Source organism: Macaca nemestrina, chromosome 11 (genome assembly GCF_043159975.1).
Source record: "Macaca nemestrina isolate mMacNem1 chromosome 11, mMacNem.hap1, whole genome shotgun sequence".
Taxonomy (NCBI): domain Eukaryota; kingdom Metazoa; phylum Chordata; class Mammalia; order Primates; family Cercopithecidae; genus Macaca; species Macaca nemestrina.
The window spans coordinates 88,891,645-88,911,091 of NC_092135.1; the positions used below are offsets into that span (position 1 = coordinate 88,891,645).

General features: G+C 35.5%; 1 protein-coding gene across 4 annotated transcripts in view; it reads left to right on the plus strand.

Moving 5' to 3' along the window:
• Positions 1-19,447, plus strand: part of LOC105468205 (glutaminase) — a 92,480-nt gene that overhangs the window by 9,498 nt on the left and 63,535 nt on the right. For all 4 annotated transcript variants that reach the window (XM_011718259.2, XM_011718257.2, XM_011718258.3 and 1 more), the window contains exons 2-6: positions 5,329-5,425; positions 5,776-5,897; positions 11,186-11,315; positions 12,920-12,999; positions 16,621-16,784. In XM_011718259.2, coding sequence (XP_011716561.1) covers positions 5,329-5,425; positions 5,776-5,897; positions 11,186-11,315; positions 12,920-12,999; positions 16,621-16,784 — 593 coding nt within the window. The remainder of the gene's footprint in view (positions 1-5,328; positions 5,426-5,775; positions 5,898-11,185; positions 11,316-12,919; positions 13,000-16,620; positions 16,785-19,447) is intronic.

Below are 19,447 nucleotides of genomic sequence, written 5' to 3' on the forward strand. Positions count from 1 at the left end.
TAATATGATAGAAAGTGAGAGTCCTTTTTTAGCAGTAAAGCCTTAAAAGATGTAAGTTTTTATTTTTAAATTCCACCTTGGGGCAAAATCACTTGGATGATAAGTAGAATTTGTCAATTTGTTAGACTTAACATTCATTCTAATATGCTATTTTATTATATGGTCAGCCACCATCAATTCAACTTTCCATCTAATAGGTTTATTAATCTGCTGATTTGCTGGTGTTGGTAGACAGTTACCAGTCAGCTTACTATAAATTCAAAATGATACACTGATTTTAAAACAACCCTAAATATCATCTGAAGGATCATTATTCTTTTTTTTTTTTTTTTTTTTTGAGACGGAGTCTCGCTCTGTCGCCCAGGCTGGAATGCAGTGGCCGGATCTCAGCTCACTGCAAGCTCTGCCTCCCGGGTTTATGCCATTCCCCTGCCTCAGCCTCCCAAGTAGCTGGGACTACAGGCGCCTGCCACCTTGCCCGGCTAGTCTTTTTTGTATTTTTTAGTAGAGACGGGGTTTCACCACGCTAGCCAGGATGGTCTCGATCTCCTAACCTCGTGATCCACCCGTCTCGGCCTCCCAAAGTGCTGGGATTACAGGCTTGAGCCACCGTGCCCGGCCTGAAGGATCATTATTCTTAAATGAAGGCATAATTGTATTATGTTATTAGGCCTCATTTTTAAAAAATCCCACTTGAAAAGATAGTTTTTCATTGTCTCATAGGTTTACCATACTATACTATGTGTTTTAAGAGTTATGCAAAAAAAAAAAAATTTTAAGGAAGACTTGACCCCAGCCTTGAAGCTTTATAGTTTGGGGCGGTTGGGTGATATGAAATGTTATTTAACAAAATAAGACTGTACAGTTGGTTTCAATTATTTTCCTCTGTTCATTTTGTAGTTCTTAGTAAGGATTTTTAAAAAAAATTTTCTTCTTTTGATAGTTTTTTATTTATAAGATTTTTGAACTGATGAAGATGAGTTTGCCTTGTTGCTCCTAATTACAGATTAGAAACCTTCTTGATTTCCCCTACCCATAAAGGCAAAATTAAATACTTCATCTGTACTTGCTAATATGATACTTTTTGAAAAACACTTCTACCATAGTATTTGCCACATGGCTTTCGTCATATTTCTCCTAGACCACAACCTTACTTTAGGGATCTTTATCACTATTGCTTGGCATGTAATAAGTGGTACAACAAAATGACAACACTTAGTGATACCAGAGAATGCTAAAGAGTGTAGAGAATCTGGTGGGGGCAAAGTCCTGTGCAACAATTGAAATGATCATTGGTGGCTTAAAGATTTAGGGAGAGGACGGTTTTAAACAGAAGGATGATAGGTTAAAAAAAAAATAAAGATGAGATAGCAGTACTTATTTACGGGTCAATGAGTCTAGTCAGTTACATTGGGGAATTATAAGGAATAAGTTAGGAATAAATAGTGTAAAGCTGATTTATAGAGAACTGCATACCAGACTGAGGAATATGAATTCCCCCTTTGGTATGGGGAAACTAATTTGGTCAGTGGGGTAAGCAAAGACAGTTCCTTTTTTCATGTTGCAGAAGTTGGCCCCTCATTTAAACATAATGTAGTTTTTGGAAGGTAGTCTCCTCATTTACCAGAATATATATATATATGTATTCTCAACACTAAAAAATTAAGTATTCATATAATAGCTTTTAGGTAGAAACAAGCACCTTAATTCACATATTCTGTGCTCTAGCTATTTTTTGTTCTTTATAAACACTAAATAAATGCTTACTTTCATCCCTTTGGTCTGTTTGCCAGAAATCCTTTTCTGTTGCCATGCTTCCAGCTTTTACCCATCTTTCAGGTTTAGCTCAAATTCCACTTCATCTAAAAAAAGCTTGACCTTATTAGACCACAGTGAAGTAGTTTTCCAAAGTCTGGATGTCATAGATCCATTCCTGTAAATCCTCTTTTTAGGTACATGTCTCCTACTTCTTCTAGACTGTAAATGATGTCTAACATGATGTCATATATGGCATAGTTAAATACTTGGGATTTTTCTTCTTTTTCATTAAATTATTTTTTAAGACAGTTATTTTGTGAGGCTAAAGTAGGAGAAGGAATGGGTAATAAAAAGAAATAATATGATGGTAAAATGATCTTAAAGGCAGAATTTAGAAAGGAAATGAGAGAGAGAGTATAAGTTGGAGAAGTAGTAAAAAGGTGAGAAATAAGGATTTTCATTCAGATTATCTTCTGTTATATCCTATTTGAATTGCTGAATATCATAACCATTTTATGTTTTTCTCTCCAGAGGAATCTGGAGGATTCATTTGGGTTATTCATAATTGTTGATGATAAGATTAGAAAGACGATTAATCCTATTTGTTGTTGAAACTTAAATACTTTTCTCAAGGATTTCCTAGTTACTATATAGTTACTGAAAGCTATAGTTTTTAGCTTTTGAATTTTAGTGAAAAATACATTATTGTGAAGAATTACCAGAAAGAATTAATTTAGGAAGAGAAAGGCGGGGGGTAAGGCATGAATGATCTTGAGTAGTTTCTGCCTGGTAGAGAGTTGGAGAATATTTGAATATGCTTGTTCTCTAGATCATTCTCAGATCAAAATCTGAGGTTTCAAATGCTGAGATAGGTAGTAATTTCTCTTTATCAGTTTTGACAGCTTATTTTGTGAGCTTATTTTTTAGGACTGGCTTAAATTCTTTCCTCTATAGATAAAAATTAGTTTCTGATTTAAAAACAAGTAAACATTTATCTTTTTTTGCTAGCTATGGCAATAACATGGTCACTTTAATTTTTTAGCCAAAGGCTAAAAAAGCATATATTTTACGTTATTTACATAGCTTTTAGGCAAAGCAAATACCATTTACTGGTGTGATAAATACATAGAAAGCTTATTCTGCAGTTTTTTAAAGTGATAAACTACCACTATCTGAAGTGTATTTGACCAACCATTTGCTGTAAATAATTGGTATGTTATTATCCACTGATTTTTTGACAGCTGGTTCAGTTTTTCTTTAAATATTAGGTAGTGAGTATTGTTAAGCTGTGTTTAATGGTATTAGATGAGGGTAGGACCGAGAAAACTTGTTTGTACCTTATAAAAGTAATAACAAGCTGGTAAGTTAGAGAGCCAGTATAGTGTACTAGTAGTTTGGAGTCAGAAAAATCCATCTTTGCCATTGTGTAACCTTGGAAAGCTACTTAACCTCTGAGCCTCTCTTTCCTAATCTGTGAAATGGGAATAGAGGTACTCATTTTTTTGAACAAATAACAAATTTGTTGAGCTTCTAGTATATACCAGAAATTATACTATATTTTGGATAACAATAGTACCTCTGTTGTAAGATCCTTGGAGGATTAAGTTAGAATGCATGTAAAACACTTAGCACAGTGTGTAGAACATAGGTAAGTGATCAATATATTGTAGTTATTATTACTAAAACATCCCAAATGTATTTTTTTTGGAGACGGAGTCTCACTCTGTCACCCAGGCTGGAGTGCGGTGGCGCGATCTTGGCTCACTGCAACCTCTGCCTCCTGGGTTCAAGCCATTCTCCTGCCTCAGCCTCTCAAATAGCCAGGATTCAGGCAGCTGCCACAATGCCTGGCTAATTTTTCTATTTTTAGTAGAGATGGGGTTTCACCATGTTGGCCAGGCTGATCTCGAACTCCTGACCTCAAGTGATCCTCCTGCCTCAGCCTCCCAAAGTGCTGGAATTACAGGCATGAGCCACCGCACCCAGCTCCAAATGCATTTTTTAAAGTTGTCTAAGAGCAAAAATAGTTTCAGGGAATAATTATATGTCAGGATATGTCATTAAATATTTTAATGATAAAGCTATATGTTTTTAAAAAACATTTGCGTGACATTCATTTTTTAAAAGTTTGGTTAATCATAGCATCTTAGTGTTACACTAGTTAATTAAGATTTTTAAAGCATATTTATTGGTAACGTTTTTTTTTTTTTTTTTTTTTTTTTGAGACGGAGTCTCGCTGTGTCTCCCAGGCTGGAGTGCAGTGGCGTGATCTCGGCTCACTGCAAGCTCCGCCTCCCGGGTTCACGCCATTCTCCCGCCTCAGCCTCCCAAGTAGCTGAGACTACAGGCGCCCGCCACCACGCCCGGCTAGTTTTTTTTTGTATTTTTAGTAGAGACGGGGTTTCACCATGTTAGCCAGGATAGTCTTGATCTCCTGACCTCGTGATCCACCCGCCTCGGCCTCCCAAAGTGCTGGGATTACAGGCTTGAGCCACCACGCCCGGCCTGTAACGTTTTTCTTTTAATAGTCTTTATGATTTGTAGAATTTGATATATACAGTCTTGCCTTGTTCTTCTGTATATGTTAAGAGATTGGTTCCAGGACCCCCACAGCTCAAGTCTCTTATGTAAAATGGCATAATATTTGCCTATAACCTACATATACCCTCCCCTATATTTTAAATCATCTCTAGATTGCTTACAATACCTAATAAAATGTAAATGCCATGTACATAGGTCTTATACTATCTTTTGAATGTGTGTTTTTTTTTTTCTGAATATTTTTTATCTGTGTTGGTTGAATCTATGGATGCAAGGGGCTGACGAGGATATGTAAACCTAGATCACTTTAGAAATAGTAACTACAACTACTGTCAGTGGGGTCTTACTTTCTGCCAGGCATGTTCTAAAGATACTGAATGTATTGAACCAACTGATACTCACCACAACCCCATGAGGGAGGCACTATTATCCCCTTTCTCAAATGAGGAAACTGGATCACAGAAAGGTTAATTCATTTACCCAAGGTTATACAACTATAGTATTACAGCCAGGATTCAAGAACTTGTGCACTTGATCTTAACTACTGTCCAATAGTTAATTGCTGTCTCTCCCAGATTTTATAATCAGGTTAACTATTTGAATAATATGTAAATATAGTCATCATGTTTAGAAAACCCCCAAAACAACTGAACAGTGTTGAGTCTTACTGGAACGTTTGCTGAGCTCTGTAATTTGTATTGGGTGATTGTACTGGGCTGTATAGGAAGGCATCACCATAAGGGATGGCTGGGCATTAGCACAACTAGAGTTGATGATCAGGGTTTCAAAACCTGGGATTAAAAAATATGTGTTAATAATTTTCTTTCTTTTTTTTTTTTAACTTGTTTTTCAGTGTGGTTTATAGTGGTACTGATTTGATTTTGGCAAATCAACTTTTATTATAACTGTAGTCTTGGGTATATCAGCTCAGCTGTAGTCTAGTTCAATGGTTATTTAACAATGGATTTAGTTAAAATCCATTAGAATGTTCATACAAAGATTAATTTTGTATTCTTTCTACCTCTTCAGTAAAATAAAACAGGGTCTGTTACCTAGCTTGGAAGATTTGCTGTTCTATACAATTGCGGAAGGACAAGAGAAAATACCCGTTCATAAATTTATTACAGTAAGTTTTTATAGTTTTCTATCTTAACTTAAAAAATCAGTAATAATAAATACAGTATTATTGAAATATAGTCTTAAAGGTCGTCTGACATGTAGATTCTGACTGACACTATTTCTCTTATTATGTTTTCAAATTTTTATCATGCTCATTTCAAGGTAATCAGTGAAAGAAAAAGAAAGAAACAATGAGAAACTTGTCCAGAAAGTGGGTAATAGTGACACTAAGATGCCATATTCATGTTCAAGTGTTGGGTAGAAGTTTTTATATACAGGAGTAAAATCTTATAGTTGGTATAAACATATACGTTATTTGCACTATATATTTACAAACTCTTATTTTTTTAAAAACAGGCACTCAAATCTACAGGATTGCGAACGTCTGATCCCAGGTTGAAAGAGTGTATGGATATGTTAAGATTAACTCTTCAAACAACATCAGATGGTGTCATGCTAGACAAAGATCTTTTTAAAAAGTAAAAGTTTCTGCCAAACCTTTAATGGTGATTTGCTATGCTATACGGTGATTCTGCTTTTAAAACAAAATTGCATCTTTGAAGGCCACTGCTTCCTGTGTAATGGAAAAAGGGGATTTATAAACATCATTTGTTTGAAGAACTTGGTACACATTAGGTTCTATAATACACCAGGCTAAGAGTATTCTTTCTTTAAATCTGTTCTAAGGAAATTGAGCCACTGATGTTTCCAGTTTACAGTACTTGGAGATTGCATTCAGTTTGAGTAGAGCACATCCTTTGTCCTGTCATTGCTTATATTGATCCCCAGTTCATCTGCATGACTTTCAGGCTTTCTCAGCATGGTCTCTAGTTCTTTTCCACAAGGTGATTTAGGTGACATCGTAAAACGAGAGGGCTTCAGACAGAACTGTGTTCCTCACATTTACATATCTGCATTGTCTGCTTCTCTCTTCAGACATATTAATACATAGGCTTTTGGCTATTTTCATTTTCTTCAAAACAGTAAAGAATTAAAGGCAACATTGGAGATTAAAGCCTTAAGATGTTCCTGTATTTGCATGTATTTATTATTTATCTTCATTAATGTGTTTCTATTAGTTTGATTACTTAAAGATTTAATGAACATGTGTGTAATGGATCCCAAAGAATCAAATAGTATTTTAAACTCCTACTGTTTAAGTCGAAACTAGTATAAAACTGTAAATACTACTATAAGACATTGGCTTTTTCCAGACATGGATCCAAAAAATTTCTACATCTACTTTGAAAGTTTGTTATGTATGGATGTATTTACTTTTGTTTTATTTTTTTGGGGGGGTTGGGTGATTTGTTCTAGATATCTCCTGGAGTATTAAGTCATCTGAAGGTATAAGTATTTAACTGTATTTCTCTGAAGTTTCCTGGCATGCTGTGAAGCACTGCTGACAGCTTTTCACCAGGAGGTTCTTGGTTCTGTTAGCTGACCTTAAAGTGTAGACTTTAGGTCTGTGTTGCAGTTGGTGTTAGGAATTTTGACTCTCCAGAACCTGCTTTTTAAGAGACAGAAAAACATCATTTCTAAATTTATTTGTGTCTTTGCAGTAAGGATTATTTTTCGTGTTCATGAGCTATCTGCACAATATTCTGATTAAAGTGCTTTCTGCGGGCATTATTTTGTTGTGTCTGTGAATGAAGTTTGTTAGAGTAATGATAGGTAGATCTATTGATAATCAGTGGAGGAACTGCTTTGGAATTTTAAGTGGAAGCAGTATTTTACACTTTTTTTTTTTTTTTTTTTGAGACGGAGTCTCACTGTCGCCCAGGCTGGGTGCAGTGACATGATCTTGGCTCACTGCAACCTCTGCCTCCCAGATTCAAGTGATTCTCCCGCCTCAGCTTCCCAAGTTGCTGGGATTACAGGTGCCCGCCTGGTTTTTTTGTATTTTTAGTGAGACAGGGTTTCACCACGTTGGCCAGGCTGGTCTCAAACTCCTGACTGCAGGTGATCCGCCCGCCTCGGCCTCCCAAAGTTACACGTTTTTAATACTTGAAAAGATATTTATGTTTTATAAACATGTTGCTGTGTTTAAATATGAAATTAAAAACAATTTAAATCCTTTGATTATTAAGCCAGGGAACTGCAAACATTAAATTTTCTACCTGCAATTATATTAAGAGATAGTAATTACTATTGTTTTAAACACTAATCCAATTTTTAAAAATCTATGCTTGTAATACAGGCAGTTTCTAACTTGACAAATGTTTTATGGTCTATAAGAGCAACCAGTAGAAAAGTACAAGTCTATAGGCATAATTATTTCTCTCTTTATTCTTAGAATGAGGTAGTTCAAAACCTCCATCTATTAACCTTTTAATAGTTTTCAGTCACCTGGAAAGATGATTGCTTCAGAGATGTTCTTTTCTTTCTTTTTTTTTTTTGAGACGGAGCCTGTATCTGTCGCCCAGGCTGGAGTGCAGTGGTGCGACCTCGACTCAACTGCAACCTCCGCCTCCTGGGTTCACTCCATTCTCCTGCGGAGTAGCTGGGACTACAGGTGCCCACCACAACGCCCGGCTAATTTTTTGTGTTTTTGGTAGAGATGGGGTTTCACCGGGTTAGCCAGGATGGTCTCGATCTCCTGATCTCGTGATCCGCCCGCCTTGGCCTCCCAAAGTGCTGGGATTACAGGCGTGAGCCACTGCGCCCGGCCTTCTTTGTTTTCAAATATAAGAAGTTATCTAGTTAGTGTTGCCCGAAATAAACTTCTCCCTTCCATGCAGCTGGGGAGGAGATGTTAAAACATGGGATTCATTTTTCCCCAGAGAAATAATTTATAAAGTTGCGTAGGTTTGGTTGAAGCAATGTATTAATATTTTACCTAAAATACATTGTAGATTAATATTTTTAGACTTTTTCGGTAATCTGAGAAACAACTATTATGTGCGACTTTTTTTAACTTGGGAAAATACTTTCTAAGTATACTTTTGGAGTATAACCTGTTTGAAAGTTGGAGACTGCCTGTACCCAGCTTGATAGTCAATTGTTTTTAATGCTAGTAAACCTTAAAACTAATAGAAGTAAAAGTATTTGTGTTGAAAACTAATCCTTTATTTATTCATGCATTTTTAACTTTATAGGTGTTAGAACTGTTTCTTTGTATGATCATAATTTTTTGATCTTTTGTTTTGCAAGAAAGTGAATGGTAGCCTTTCATTTGTGTGTTTGATTTTCTTAAAGATTTCATATTTATTATGTTATTTTACAAATGAAATATTATTGTTGAGAAATGTCTTGTAAATCATTGTGCATTTCGTTAGTTTTTAGTTATAAACACTTGAGGAAAGAAAATGATTATTCCCAGCTTACAGATAAGAAAACTGAACAAAGGACAGAGATAGATATAACTTGCTGAAAAGCATAAGCACCTCCTCAGAGTTCATTTTATATGACTTCTAATTTCCTAGTTAGACTCATGGTATCTATATTAAAATAACTCCCAAGAAAAACCTTACTGTTTGGAATGGTGATCAGTATGCAGTTAGATACTCTCCTGAGAGGCAAGATTGGCTTTGTCACCTGTTAATTTACCAGTGAAGGCTGTTGCAACAGCTTTACCAGCACCTTCTGCTACAGCAGAACATTCATAAAGTTTCACTGAGTGTATAATTTTGTTAATTATAAATCCTTTTAAAGGTGCTGATTAAAATAGTTAAATGGTAATAGGTTAATAATTTAAATTTGTTCAGCAGCTCATTTTTGCATTTATAACTTCTTGAAAAATGAGGAAGTATATTTGATTTGTTGTAGATATAAATACTGGTTTAAGATCAGGAATTCTATTTTTCTTTCCTCTGAGAAAGGTGGTGTTTGATGTATATCTCTTGCAACTCTGATACTTCCAAGTTGGATTTTAGAAGCTTTTTTTTTTTTTTTTTTTTTGAGACGGAGTCTTGCTCTGTGCCCCAGGCTGGAGTGCAGTGGCGCGATCTCGGCTCACTGCAAGCTCCGCCCCCCTGGGTTCATGCCATTCTCCTGCCTCAGCCTCCCGAGTAGCTGGGACTACAGGCGCCCGCCACCTCACCCGGCTAATTTTCTTGTATTTTTAGTAGAGACGGGGTTTCACCGTGTTAGCCAGGATGGTCTCGATCTCCTGACCTCGTGATCCGCCCGTCTCGGCCTCCCAAAGTGCTGGGATTACAGGCTTGAGCCACCGCGCCCGGCCGAAGCTTTTTGAAACATTAAAAATATTAAGACAATGGTAACATTTTTGAGATTAACATTGAAACTATCTGAAAATGATTGTTTATTGAAGTAAATATTTCTTTTTTTTTTTTTTTTTTTTTTTTTTGAGACGGAGTCTCGCTCTGTCACCCAGGCTGGAGTGCAGTGGCCGGATCTCAGCTCACTGCAAGCTCCGCCTCCCGGGTTCACGCCATTCTCCTGCCTCAGCCTCCCGAGTAGCTGGGACTACAGGCGCCCGCCACCTCGCCCGGCTAGTTTTTTGTATTTTTTGAAGTAAATATTTCTTAGCTCTAGCGTGTCAGTAATATGTAATTTATGGAAATTAGGACTATAATTTTTTAATGTCAATAGGGGGATCCTTATGACTGAAACAGTAGTCATTTCTATTAGGATTTTATTTTTAAACTGTGCGTTAATTTTATATTGAACAAATGAGTTTATATTATTCTGAATTCTTATTCATAAACTGTGAAACCTGGCTTTTAACTTTAATTTGGTTTCATCTAGAACAACCTGAATTAAAATATTGAGATTTAAAAATTTCTCATTTACTACAGACTAAACAAGAAATACTGAGAGCATCTTACTCTTAAGATTTGTTATTGTTGGTATTATGGCTTAACACCATGGTTAGCAAGTCTTCCTTTATTAATTAAATATTAGTTAAATATTCTATTACTGTGTTATAGAGACTTAAGCTCAGAATATACGATTGGCTGTAATCTATTTGCAAAACTTTTTAAAGGCTACATTAATATACTGATTTTCTGGCTTATTCTTTTTAGCAAAAAGCAGAATACAGTTCAAATTATTAGATTTCAGAATGTCATGCTCTCCCATTCACTTGGTTTACTATGTTTTAAAAATACTTTTTTAACAGTGAAACATTTTTATTCTGCATTGTATTTACATATCTTATATTAAATAGAATATTGTAGTATAACATTTTTGGTGACTCAAATAATATAAAATTTATTATACTACATATGAAATTTTATTTCAAATTATACATTATTTTTGCAAGCATTTCAACAGACATTTCATTTAAGAGGTAAATTAATCTGACTAAACAAAGTTTATATAATTAAGGAAAAATATGTTAAAATGCAAAATGTTTAATTTTTAAATGAAATGCTATTAATAGCTATATAAGAACTAAGAGATGTATTTCTGAGATTACTTGATAAATAAACAAGATCTCAACCAAGGCAGTTGAATTTTGTTAACCAGATGTCATCATGCTGAATGTTTACCAACTCTGAGTAAGAAGCTTGTTTCAGATGGTCTTAATACTTAAACCTGGTGGAATGCCTTGTCTTTTAGTTTTTGACACAATTTTAGGCACATCTAGATTATTTCTCTTACATGTTGAACAGCTTACAAGCAACTACTTGAAAGACTGCTAGAAGGAAAGAAAATAATATAGAAAGCAAAATTTATGGAGTTTAGTTGTATAAAATGATGAATTTATCTATTAAACAGTGTCCTAATTGTTACTGTTATTACCAAGTTCTAATATTTGAAAGGTACCCAATTTATTAATTATTTTTCTTACATTCCACAGATGTGTTCAGAGCAACATTGTTTTGTTGACACAAGCCTTTAGAAGAAAGTTTGTCATTCCTGACTTTATGTCTTTTACCTCACACATTGATGAGTTATATGAAAGTGCTAAAAAGCAGTCTGGAGGAAAGGTAATGCTTTTGATGTACATATTTTTATAACCCAATCACTTAATAAATTCAGCTCAATTTGAGGTCTAGAGAGTAAATTGTGTAGTTGCGTTTTGCTAAAGAAAACACTTTAGCTTTGCTTAAGAAATTTAAGGTAAGTGAAGCCACTGGATTTAGTGTTTTTACAATATTTTAAATGTTTAACTTTGTTATTCTGGCTAAAGAGAAATCGAGTAAGATTTTTTTATTTTCAGATGATGGTGATGGATTTTAAAATTTTAATTAATTTAAAAAACCTTATTCAGAATTTCTGCAGATCTGATATCCTGCCGTATTAAATGAAATGTTTCTAGTTTTGAAAATCCTCTAAATAATACTAGAGACTGTTTGATTTTCATATAGAAAGTTTTTGTTTTCTTTTGTTTTAACTTTGGGTAGCTTTAGTATAATCCAGTTGGCCCTGGAACAAAGCAGGGGTTAAGGATGCCAACCCCACACACAGTCAAAAATCTGAGTATAACTTTTGACTCCCTTAAAATTTAACTACTTATAACTACTGTTACAAGCCTTACCAATAACATAAATAGTCCATTAACACATTTTGTATATTTATTATATACCATATTCTTTTTTTTTTTTTTTTGAGGTGGAGTCTGGCTCTGTCGACCAGGCTGGAGTGCAGTGGCGCAATCTTGGCTCACTGCAAGCCCTGCCTCTCAGGTTCACGCCTTTCTCCTACCTCAGCCTCCAGAGCAGCTGAGACTACAGGCGCCCGCCATCACGCCTGGCTATTTTTTCTATTTTTAGTAGAGACAGGGTTTCACCGTGTTAGCGGGGATGGTCTCGAACTCCTGACCTTGTGATCCGCCCGCCTTGGCCTCCCAAAGTGCTGGGATTACAGGCGTGAGCCACCGCGCCCGGCCTATATACCATATTCTTACAATAAAGTGAGAGGATAGAAATGGTATTGAGAAAATCACAAGGAAAATACATTTACTACTTATTAAATGGAAGTGGATCACCTTGAAAGTTTTCATTGTCATCATTTTTGTGTTTAGACTGAAGAAGAAGAGGAGGGATTGGTCTTGTGTCTTGGGGGTGGCAGAGGCAGAAAAGAATCTGCGTATAAGTGCACTCTTTGAAGTTTGAGTCCATGTTTAAGATTCAACTGTGTAACAACTTCAGTGTAAATACTTACTACTTATTTTTAAGTACTTGATTCCTAATGTCTTAGTGAAACCCTACTAGCACCCATGACCCTGATTAAGTAAATTTTTTACTTTTTTCCTGCTTAAAAAACAAACAAACAAAAAAAGACAGTTCAAGTTCCTCTGCTAGACTCTCCTGCTAAACATGGGAAAGAAAGAATGCATTAGAAAGAAAGAATGCATTGGAAAACAATAAATAATAGAGACTGAGAGAAGTCACTTTAGATCTCATAATTCTCAATTCTGTTTTGCCTTTAGTTTTCATGAGCATTGTTATAGAAGATAGACTATGAAGCCACTGAGTGTTGTAAAATAGGCATTGGTAGAAGGTAAATGAGATAAGAAATTTGTTGGTGGAAGAAAATATAGTATTTGCCAATATTATATCTATTCATTTCTTTCCAATCTTTTGGATAGGTTGCAGATTATATTCCTCAACTGGCCAAATTCAGTCCTGATTTGTGGGGTGTGTCTGTTTGTACAGTAGATGGACAGAGGTAAGTTTATTTCAAATTCATGAAAACGAACTCTAAGCCTTAACTTTTGTATAATGGTGAGAATGACATGGAGAAGATCATCTTTTATAATGAAAATTGACTAATTTCCTAACAGGACATAATTTCAAAAGGTAAATTTAGATTTTAATTTAAGTTTTAAAAACTCAACTGAGGCCGGGCGCGGTGGCTCAAGCCTGTAATCCCAGCACTTTGGGAGGCCGAGATGGGCGGATCACGAGGTCAGGAGATCGAGACCATCCTGGCTAACACGGTGAAACCCCGTCTCTACTAAAAAAAATACAAAAAACTAGCCGGGCGAGGTGGCGAGCGCCTGTAGTCCCAGCTACTCGGGAGGCTGAGGCAGGAGAATGGCGTAAACCCAGGAGGCGGAGCTTGCAGTGAGCTGAGATCCGGCCACTGCACTCCAGCCTGGGTGACAGAGTGAGACTCCGTCTAAAAAAAAAAAAAACTCAACTGAAACAGTAACATTATATTAAGTTTTATATCTATTTTAGTCACAGTTGTAGTCTCACTTTTTTGAGTATTATTCAAATACCTGCAGTTACCAATTTGTTTCAGAAAAGCAGACTTGTCAAAACATGACACTATAATAAAATTAGTCCCTATTTCTCAACTTAACATTGGTAACCCATCTGTCATTGTCTTTGTTCCTTGTGTTCCTGATATAATTAGCATGAGAATTAAGACAGTGCAACATAACGTATCCCATTATTCATTGGTTCATTTGCAAAGTTAAAAGTCAGTTGAAAACATGTAGGATTTCATGAAGTCCATGAAAGCAGCATTTGGGAATCGCTTACATTGCAGGCACAGCTGCTGACAGATGAGGAACTCGCAGAATTATAAAAAGGATAGTGATGTGAGGGCACTTTAAAGAGAATGATTTGATTTAAAAATCAAAGAATTAAGAGAGGCCCTTGGAAAATGGTAAAGTTCTAGAATATTTTTTCAAGAATGACACTGTTCATTGTGCTGGGAATTAGACATAAAGATTATTATCACCTTATAATTTAGTTTTATCAGAAAATTAGGCTAAAGAGAAAAATCAGTATTCTTTTTTCACTCATTTAAAGACTTAGCTCAGAGATGTATTCCTTTGTTTTTTGTTTTTTTATTAAAATATTTCTGTTTTCTTAAAATATAACTTACATAAGATGTATAACTTGTAAGTGAATACAGCTTGAAAACTTTATATCAGAGTTGTAATTTTACCTAAATTTTGTTAAAACTACCAAAAGTCATTTAATCTAGTAATTTTGGATTTTACTTTTCAAGATAATGTTGCAATTAAAAACTTTTTTTCCATTTATGAAAATTTGATCTTTTATGTTGCCCAGGCTAGTTTTGAACTCTTGGCCTCAAGCAATCTTCCTGCCTTGGTGCTGGGATTATAGGCATGAGCCTCTTCCCCTAGCCAAAAATTTGTGACTCTTAAGGACCTTCATTTTAGGTGATTTTAATTTTTTTTTACTAATTATCCTCAAGTACTTACAATAAAAAATATATGGGTTAGCCCATTAATTTTGAAAGTAAGGAATCTGAGGTCCATAGTTGACATGATATTGGCAAAGGTGAAATGAACACCTGGATCTCTTAACTTCTAGTCTATTTTTTCTTACATTATTATATGCTTTTATCGTCATTTGGGTCTGTAAAATGTACTGAGTAGTCACCATGTGTTGAATTAAATGTTGTGTGCTATGAAGGGACACAATGAAATGAAAAGACATGGTGGCTTTAACCATGAAGCAAATTCCAGTAGGGAATGGTATTCCTGTTTTTGCATTTTAGGAAATAGTTTATCAAGAAATGGAAGTCTTTGAATTTGAAGGAAGTTTTTTTTTTTTTTTTTTGAGACGGAGTCTCGCTCTGTCGCCCAGGCTGGAGTGCAGTGGCCGGATCTCAGCTCACTGCAAGCTCTGCCTCCCGGGTTCATGCCATTCTCCGGCCTCAGCCTCCCGAGTAGCTGGGACTACAGGCGCCCACCACCTCGCCCGGCTAGTTTTTTGTATTTTTTAGTAGAGACGGGGTTTCACCATGTTAGCCAGGATGGTCTCGATCTCCTGACCTCGTGATCCACCCGTCTCAGCCTCCCAAAGTGCTGGGATTACAGGCTTGAGCCACCGCGCCCGGCCTCTGAAGGAAGTTATTATCATGTAATATTGAATATGATTTTTCTCTTCTTAAACATTCTCTATGTCTCTTAGTTTTTTTATCTAGAGAATTCAAAAAGTTGACTTCAGAACTAGAACATATGTATTTTTAAATCCAAAGGTAATAAGACAAGCTTTTAATCATTCTTTAGAATGATTGTCAAGTTTGAAGTTATAATCTTACATAGTATAACTATATAGTTTAAGGTTATAGTTACACATGAATAAATTTGATAGGAAAAGTATTCTTTTGGTATTTATACGTATGTATTTATATTCTGTAGTACACTCAGAAGTGAGGTGGGTATGCATTCCTGTTTGACCTCTGATGTCTCTGTCACCCTCTGCTTCGGGTGGTTATTAATATAGTGCCCAGTTTAACTATGAATGACTTTCACTATGAATGAATGCCTGTGATGTGTTGGGACAGTGTTCAGGGAACCTGGGATATATCAGTAAGTAAATCAAAGATCTCTGCCTTTGTGAAGCTTACATTATAATTGGGTTGGCCAGAACTTTTTCATTCCCAAATCTTTTCTCTACTTCAAGTACTTCTCAGTTTGGTGGTAATATAAAGCTTTCTTTTTGCTCTGTTATTTATCTCCATGGTAATGATGACTGCCTACTGAACTTAGTGCCAGCTCTGTCAGGTTTATAAAACTGGATGCTTTTTCTTTTAATGGGGCCAGGATTGTGAGTGGATGTGGCTTGTAAGATGAGGCATTTGTAGACAGGGTCTCAGAAAATAGTATTGAATCTAAACTGAGCTCTGTTTAACTTTTTAACCGTGGTTTAGTCACAGCTTACAGCTGTGAGTTGAAAAAAAAAGGTGAATAATTTCTAAAAGGGCTAGTTTATTTTATGTGATTGAATACACGTGGGAGTAAGGAGGAGCGTGCTCTTACTCTCTTGCCCTCAGAGGAAAATTTCCACATTACATATTTATTACCTACTTTAAAACCATTATTCTGTTACGTGAATACTTTTATGCTTTTGCTTTTTTTCACAGTATTTCTCTTAAACATAGGTCAGTTCTGTATCCATGGGGTCTGCACCCATGGATACATGGGTCATTATTCCCTAAATAATACAGTACAACTGTTTATATGGCATTTACATTGTATTTGGTATTATAAGTAATCTACAGATGATTTAAAACACATGGGAAGATGTGTGTAGGTTATATGCAAATGCTTTATCATTTTATATAAGGGACTTGAGTGTCCATGGAGTTTGGTATCACAGAGATTCCTGGAATCCATCTCCCACAGATATCAAAGGATGACTGTACTTAAATTTATTCTCTAATTTTGACATAAACTTGTGGTTGAATTATGGGAAAATTTTTGTTGGAATTGGAATTAACATGTAAAAAGAATAATTCCAACTATGCAGTTTACATTTTTTTCCCAGTTGATGTTATTTTTTAAAATCTCCTTTTAAATAGGCATTCTATTGGAGATACCAAAGTTCCCTTCTGTCTTCAGTCCTGTGTAAAACCTTTGAAATATGCCATTGCTGTTAATGATCTTGGAACTGAATATGTGCATCGATATGTTGGAAAAGAGCCGAGTGGACTAAGATTCAACAAACTATTTTTGAATGAAGATGGTAAGAATTACATGAACATTGGTTGAAAAAAGAAATGTCTCATTTTCCTATGTAAATCTAAGTCGTTTTAAACATTTTTTGATTAAAATTGGAAGTATTAATATTTGTCATGTGATTTCTATACAGTCCATTGGGAGAGTTTCATCACCTGCTTTTAAAAATGATTATTTTAGGCATCTCATGCCACTGGGAAGTGGGCTAGGGAGAATATGAACTTCTCTTCATAACCACCTTTAGGGAAATAGAGTGAAATCTCAAAATGCCTGAGATTTGCTTTAAAATAGTTTAGTTAAGGCAGCTGGGAGTGCTGGGTGTGATTATTACTACATGTTGGTAATTATCGCAGCTAAATGATGGGTACATGGGTGTTCGTATATTTTTCTCTCTACTTTATTATGTTGTATATAGTATTTGAAAGTTTTATTGTGGCCCTGGTTGAGATAGTGAGGATTATTATTTTTTAGTGAGTGTTTTTACTTTTTCTCCTTATAACATTAAAAAATTTGAAAAATGCTTTGTGTTTAATGCTTGAATAACAAATCTTATAACTTTACAGGAATTCAAAAGAAAAGGGGAGGACAAAAGTAGTTAGTTTGATCTGATAGAGATTTTAAGTCTAAACATCATTTAGCTGAGTGCAAACTAAGTTAAACTATTCCCATGGTTTGGTTTCTGTTTTTTAATCTTTGAAGCATATGCTGTGTTTCTGATTGATGAGTTAAGATACAGAATTGAAGAAAGTGAGAGTGAAGGTTGTAGTAATGGCTGCGAGAGATACACTTTTATACTTTTTTCTTTCTGCTGTATAAAAAATGAAATGTGCCTTATACTCATTATTTTATTAGTTTGTAAGATGAAGTCGTGAGACTAGTATTTTCTTATGTTTTTCATCCTATTTAGAGAGCAATTACATTTTCTTTCCCATTTTACCATAACCTTTTTATTCTGATGCTACATTTGGTTTTATGGACATTACCATAAATTAACAACTTTGATAAGGACATCATATGCAGAAGCACTTTATTTACTAAGCTCGTTGACATCTAGATTTAATATTGAAAGAGTTAATACTGTTATTCTAAAAATATCAAATATTTTAAAAGAAAAATTTAATACTTTCCATGAACAACAAAGGAGAATAGATGTGTCTAGTGAATTGATTGAGGAAGATACTTAAGAAAAAGAAAACAAATACAGTAATTTGAATGTTTAGAAGATTTCAGAAACAAAAAAAAAAGCAAATAAAATGGGCTTGGAGCAAATGAACTTAACAGTATAAGTAATGAATTTTTTTGCCATGTATATTTATGGTTTTAGAAATCATAAATTATTGATACTGTATTCTATATAAGAAAAAAATAAGAAATCGGGAATTTAGAATTGTTTATAATAAGAATGAAACATAAAGTTTAACAAGAGATTTTGCCTCGATATTCATAGATGTTTTCTAAGCCTGAGCCAACACCATGAGTCTTGAAAGTAACGGTAAGGCTGGGCGCGGTGGCTCACGCCTGTAATCCCAGCACTTTGGGAGGCCGAGGCTGGCGGATCACAAGGTCAAGAGTTCGAGACCAGCCTGACCAACATAGTGAAACCCCGTCTCTACTGAAAATACAAAAGTTAGCTGGGCGTAGTGGCGTGCGCCTGTAATCCCAGCTACTTGGGAGGCTGGGGCAGGAGAATCGCTTGAACCTGGGAGGCGGAGGTTGCAGTGAGCCGATATGGCACCACTGCATTCCAGCATGGGCGACAGGGCGAGACTCCGTCTCAAAAAAAAAAAAAAAAAAAGTAATGGTAAATACAGGCTTTACTATATTACACCTTCCTGAATTCTTATTAGAGCCTGTGCTCCTGAATCCTGATTTAGTTTAGCCCCAGCAAAAACAATTTGAAGATCTCATTCATATTTAAAATTGCAAGGGTAGATTTTTGGTGAAACCATACACTTTTTGTGTGTGTATGTATATATGTGTATATCTAAAATAAATTTTTTAAAAATAATATTAATGTTATACTAGCTTTATAAGATTGTGATGATTTATTAAGACTAATAGGGATATAGTGCATAGATAGAGAAATTGTAGTAGTTTTTTGTAACTACTTTTTTATTTGTTTGTTTGTTTTTGTTTGAGACGGAGTTTCGCTTTTGTTGCCCAGGCTGGAGTACAATGGCGTGATCTCGACTCACCTCAACCTCTGCCTCCTGGGTTCAAGCGATTCTCCTGCCTCAACCTCCCGAGTAGCTGGGATTACAGGCATGCGCCACCACCCTGGCTAATTTTGTAGTTTTGGTAGAGATGGGGTTTCTCCATGTTGGTCAGGCTGGTCACGAACTCCCAACCTCAGGTGATCTGCCCGCCTCGGCCTCCCAGAGTGCTGGGATTACAGACGTGAGCCACCGCGCCCGGCAGTAACAGTAGTTTTAAAATGTTTGCAGCATAGAAAGTTTTGGTAGGAGGTGGCTGATATCTTTTATCATTATCAGTGAGCAAACAAGTTACTTTATGGAAATGTCAGTTTTGCAAACTACCATCTCCCAGGGAAGTCTTCTTTTTCTACCTTATAGTGATCAGGTTAATCAACAAATTATTTATATAGCTTTCCTTGTCTGTATTGTTAACAGCTCTGGAGGGTACATGGGCCTTGGTTCTTGGAATAAGTTT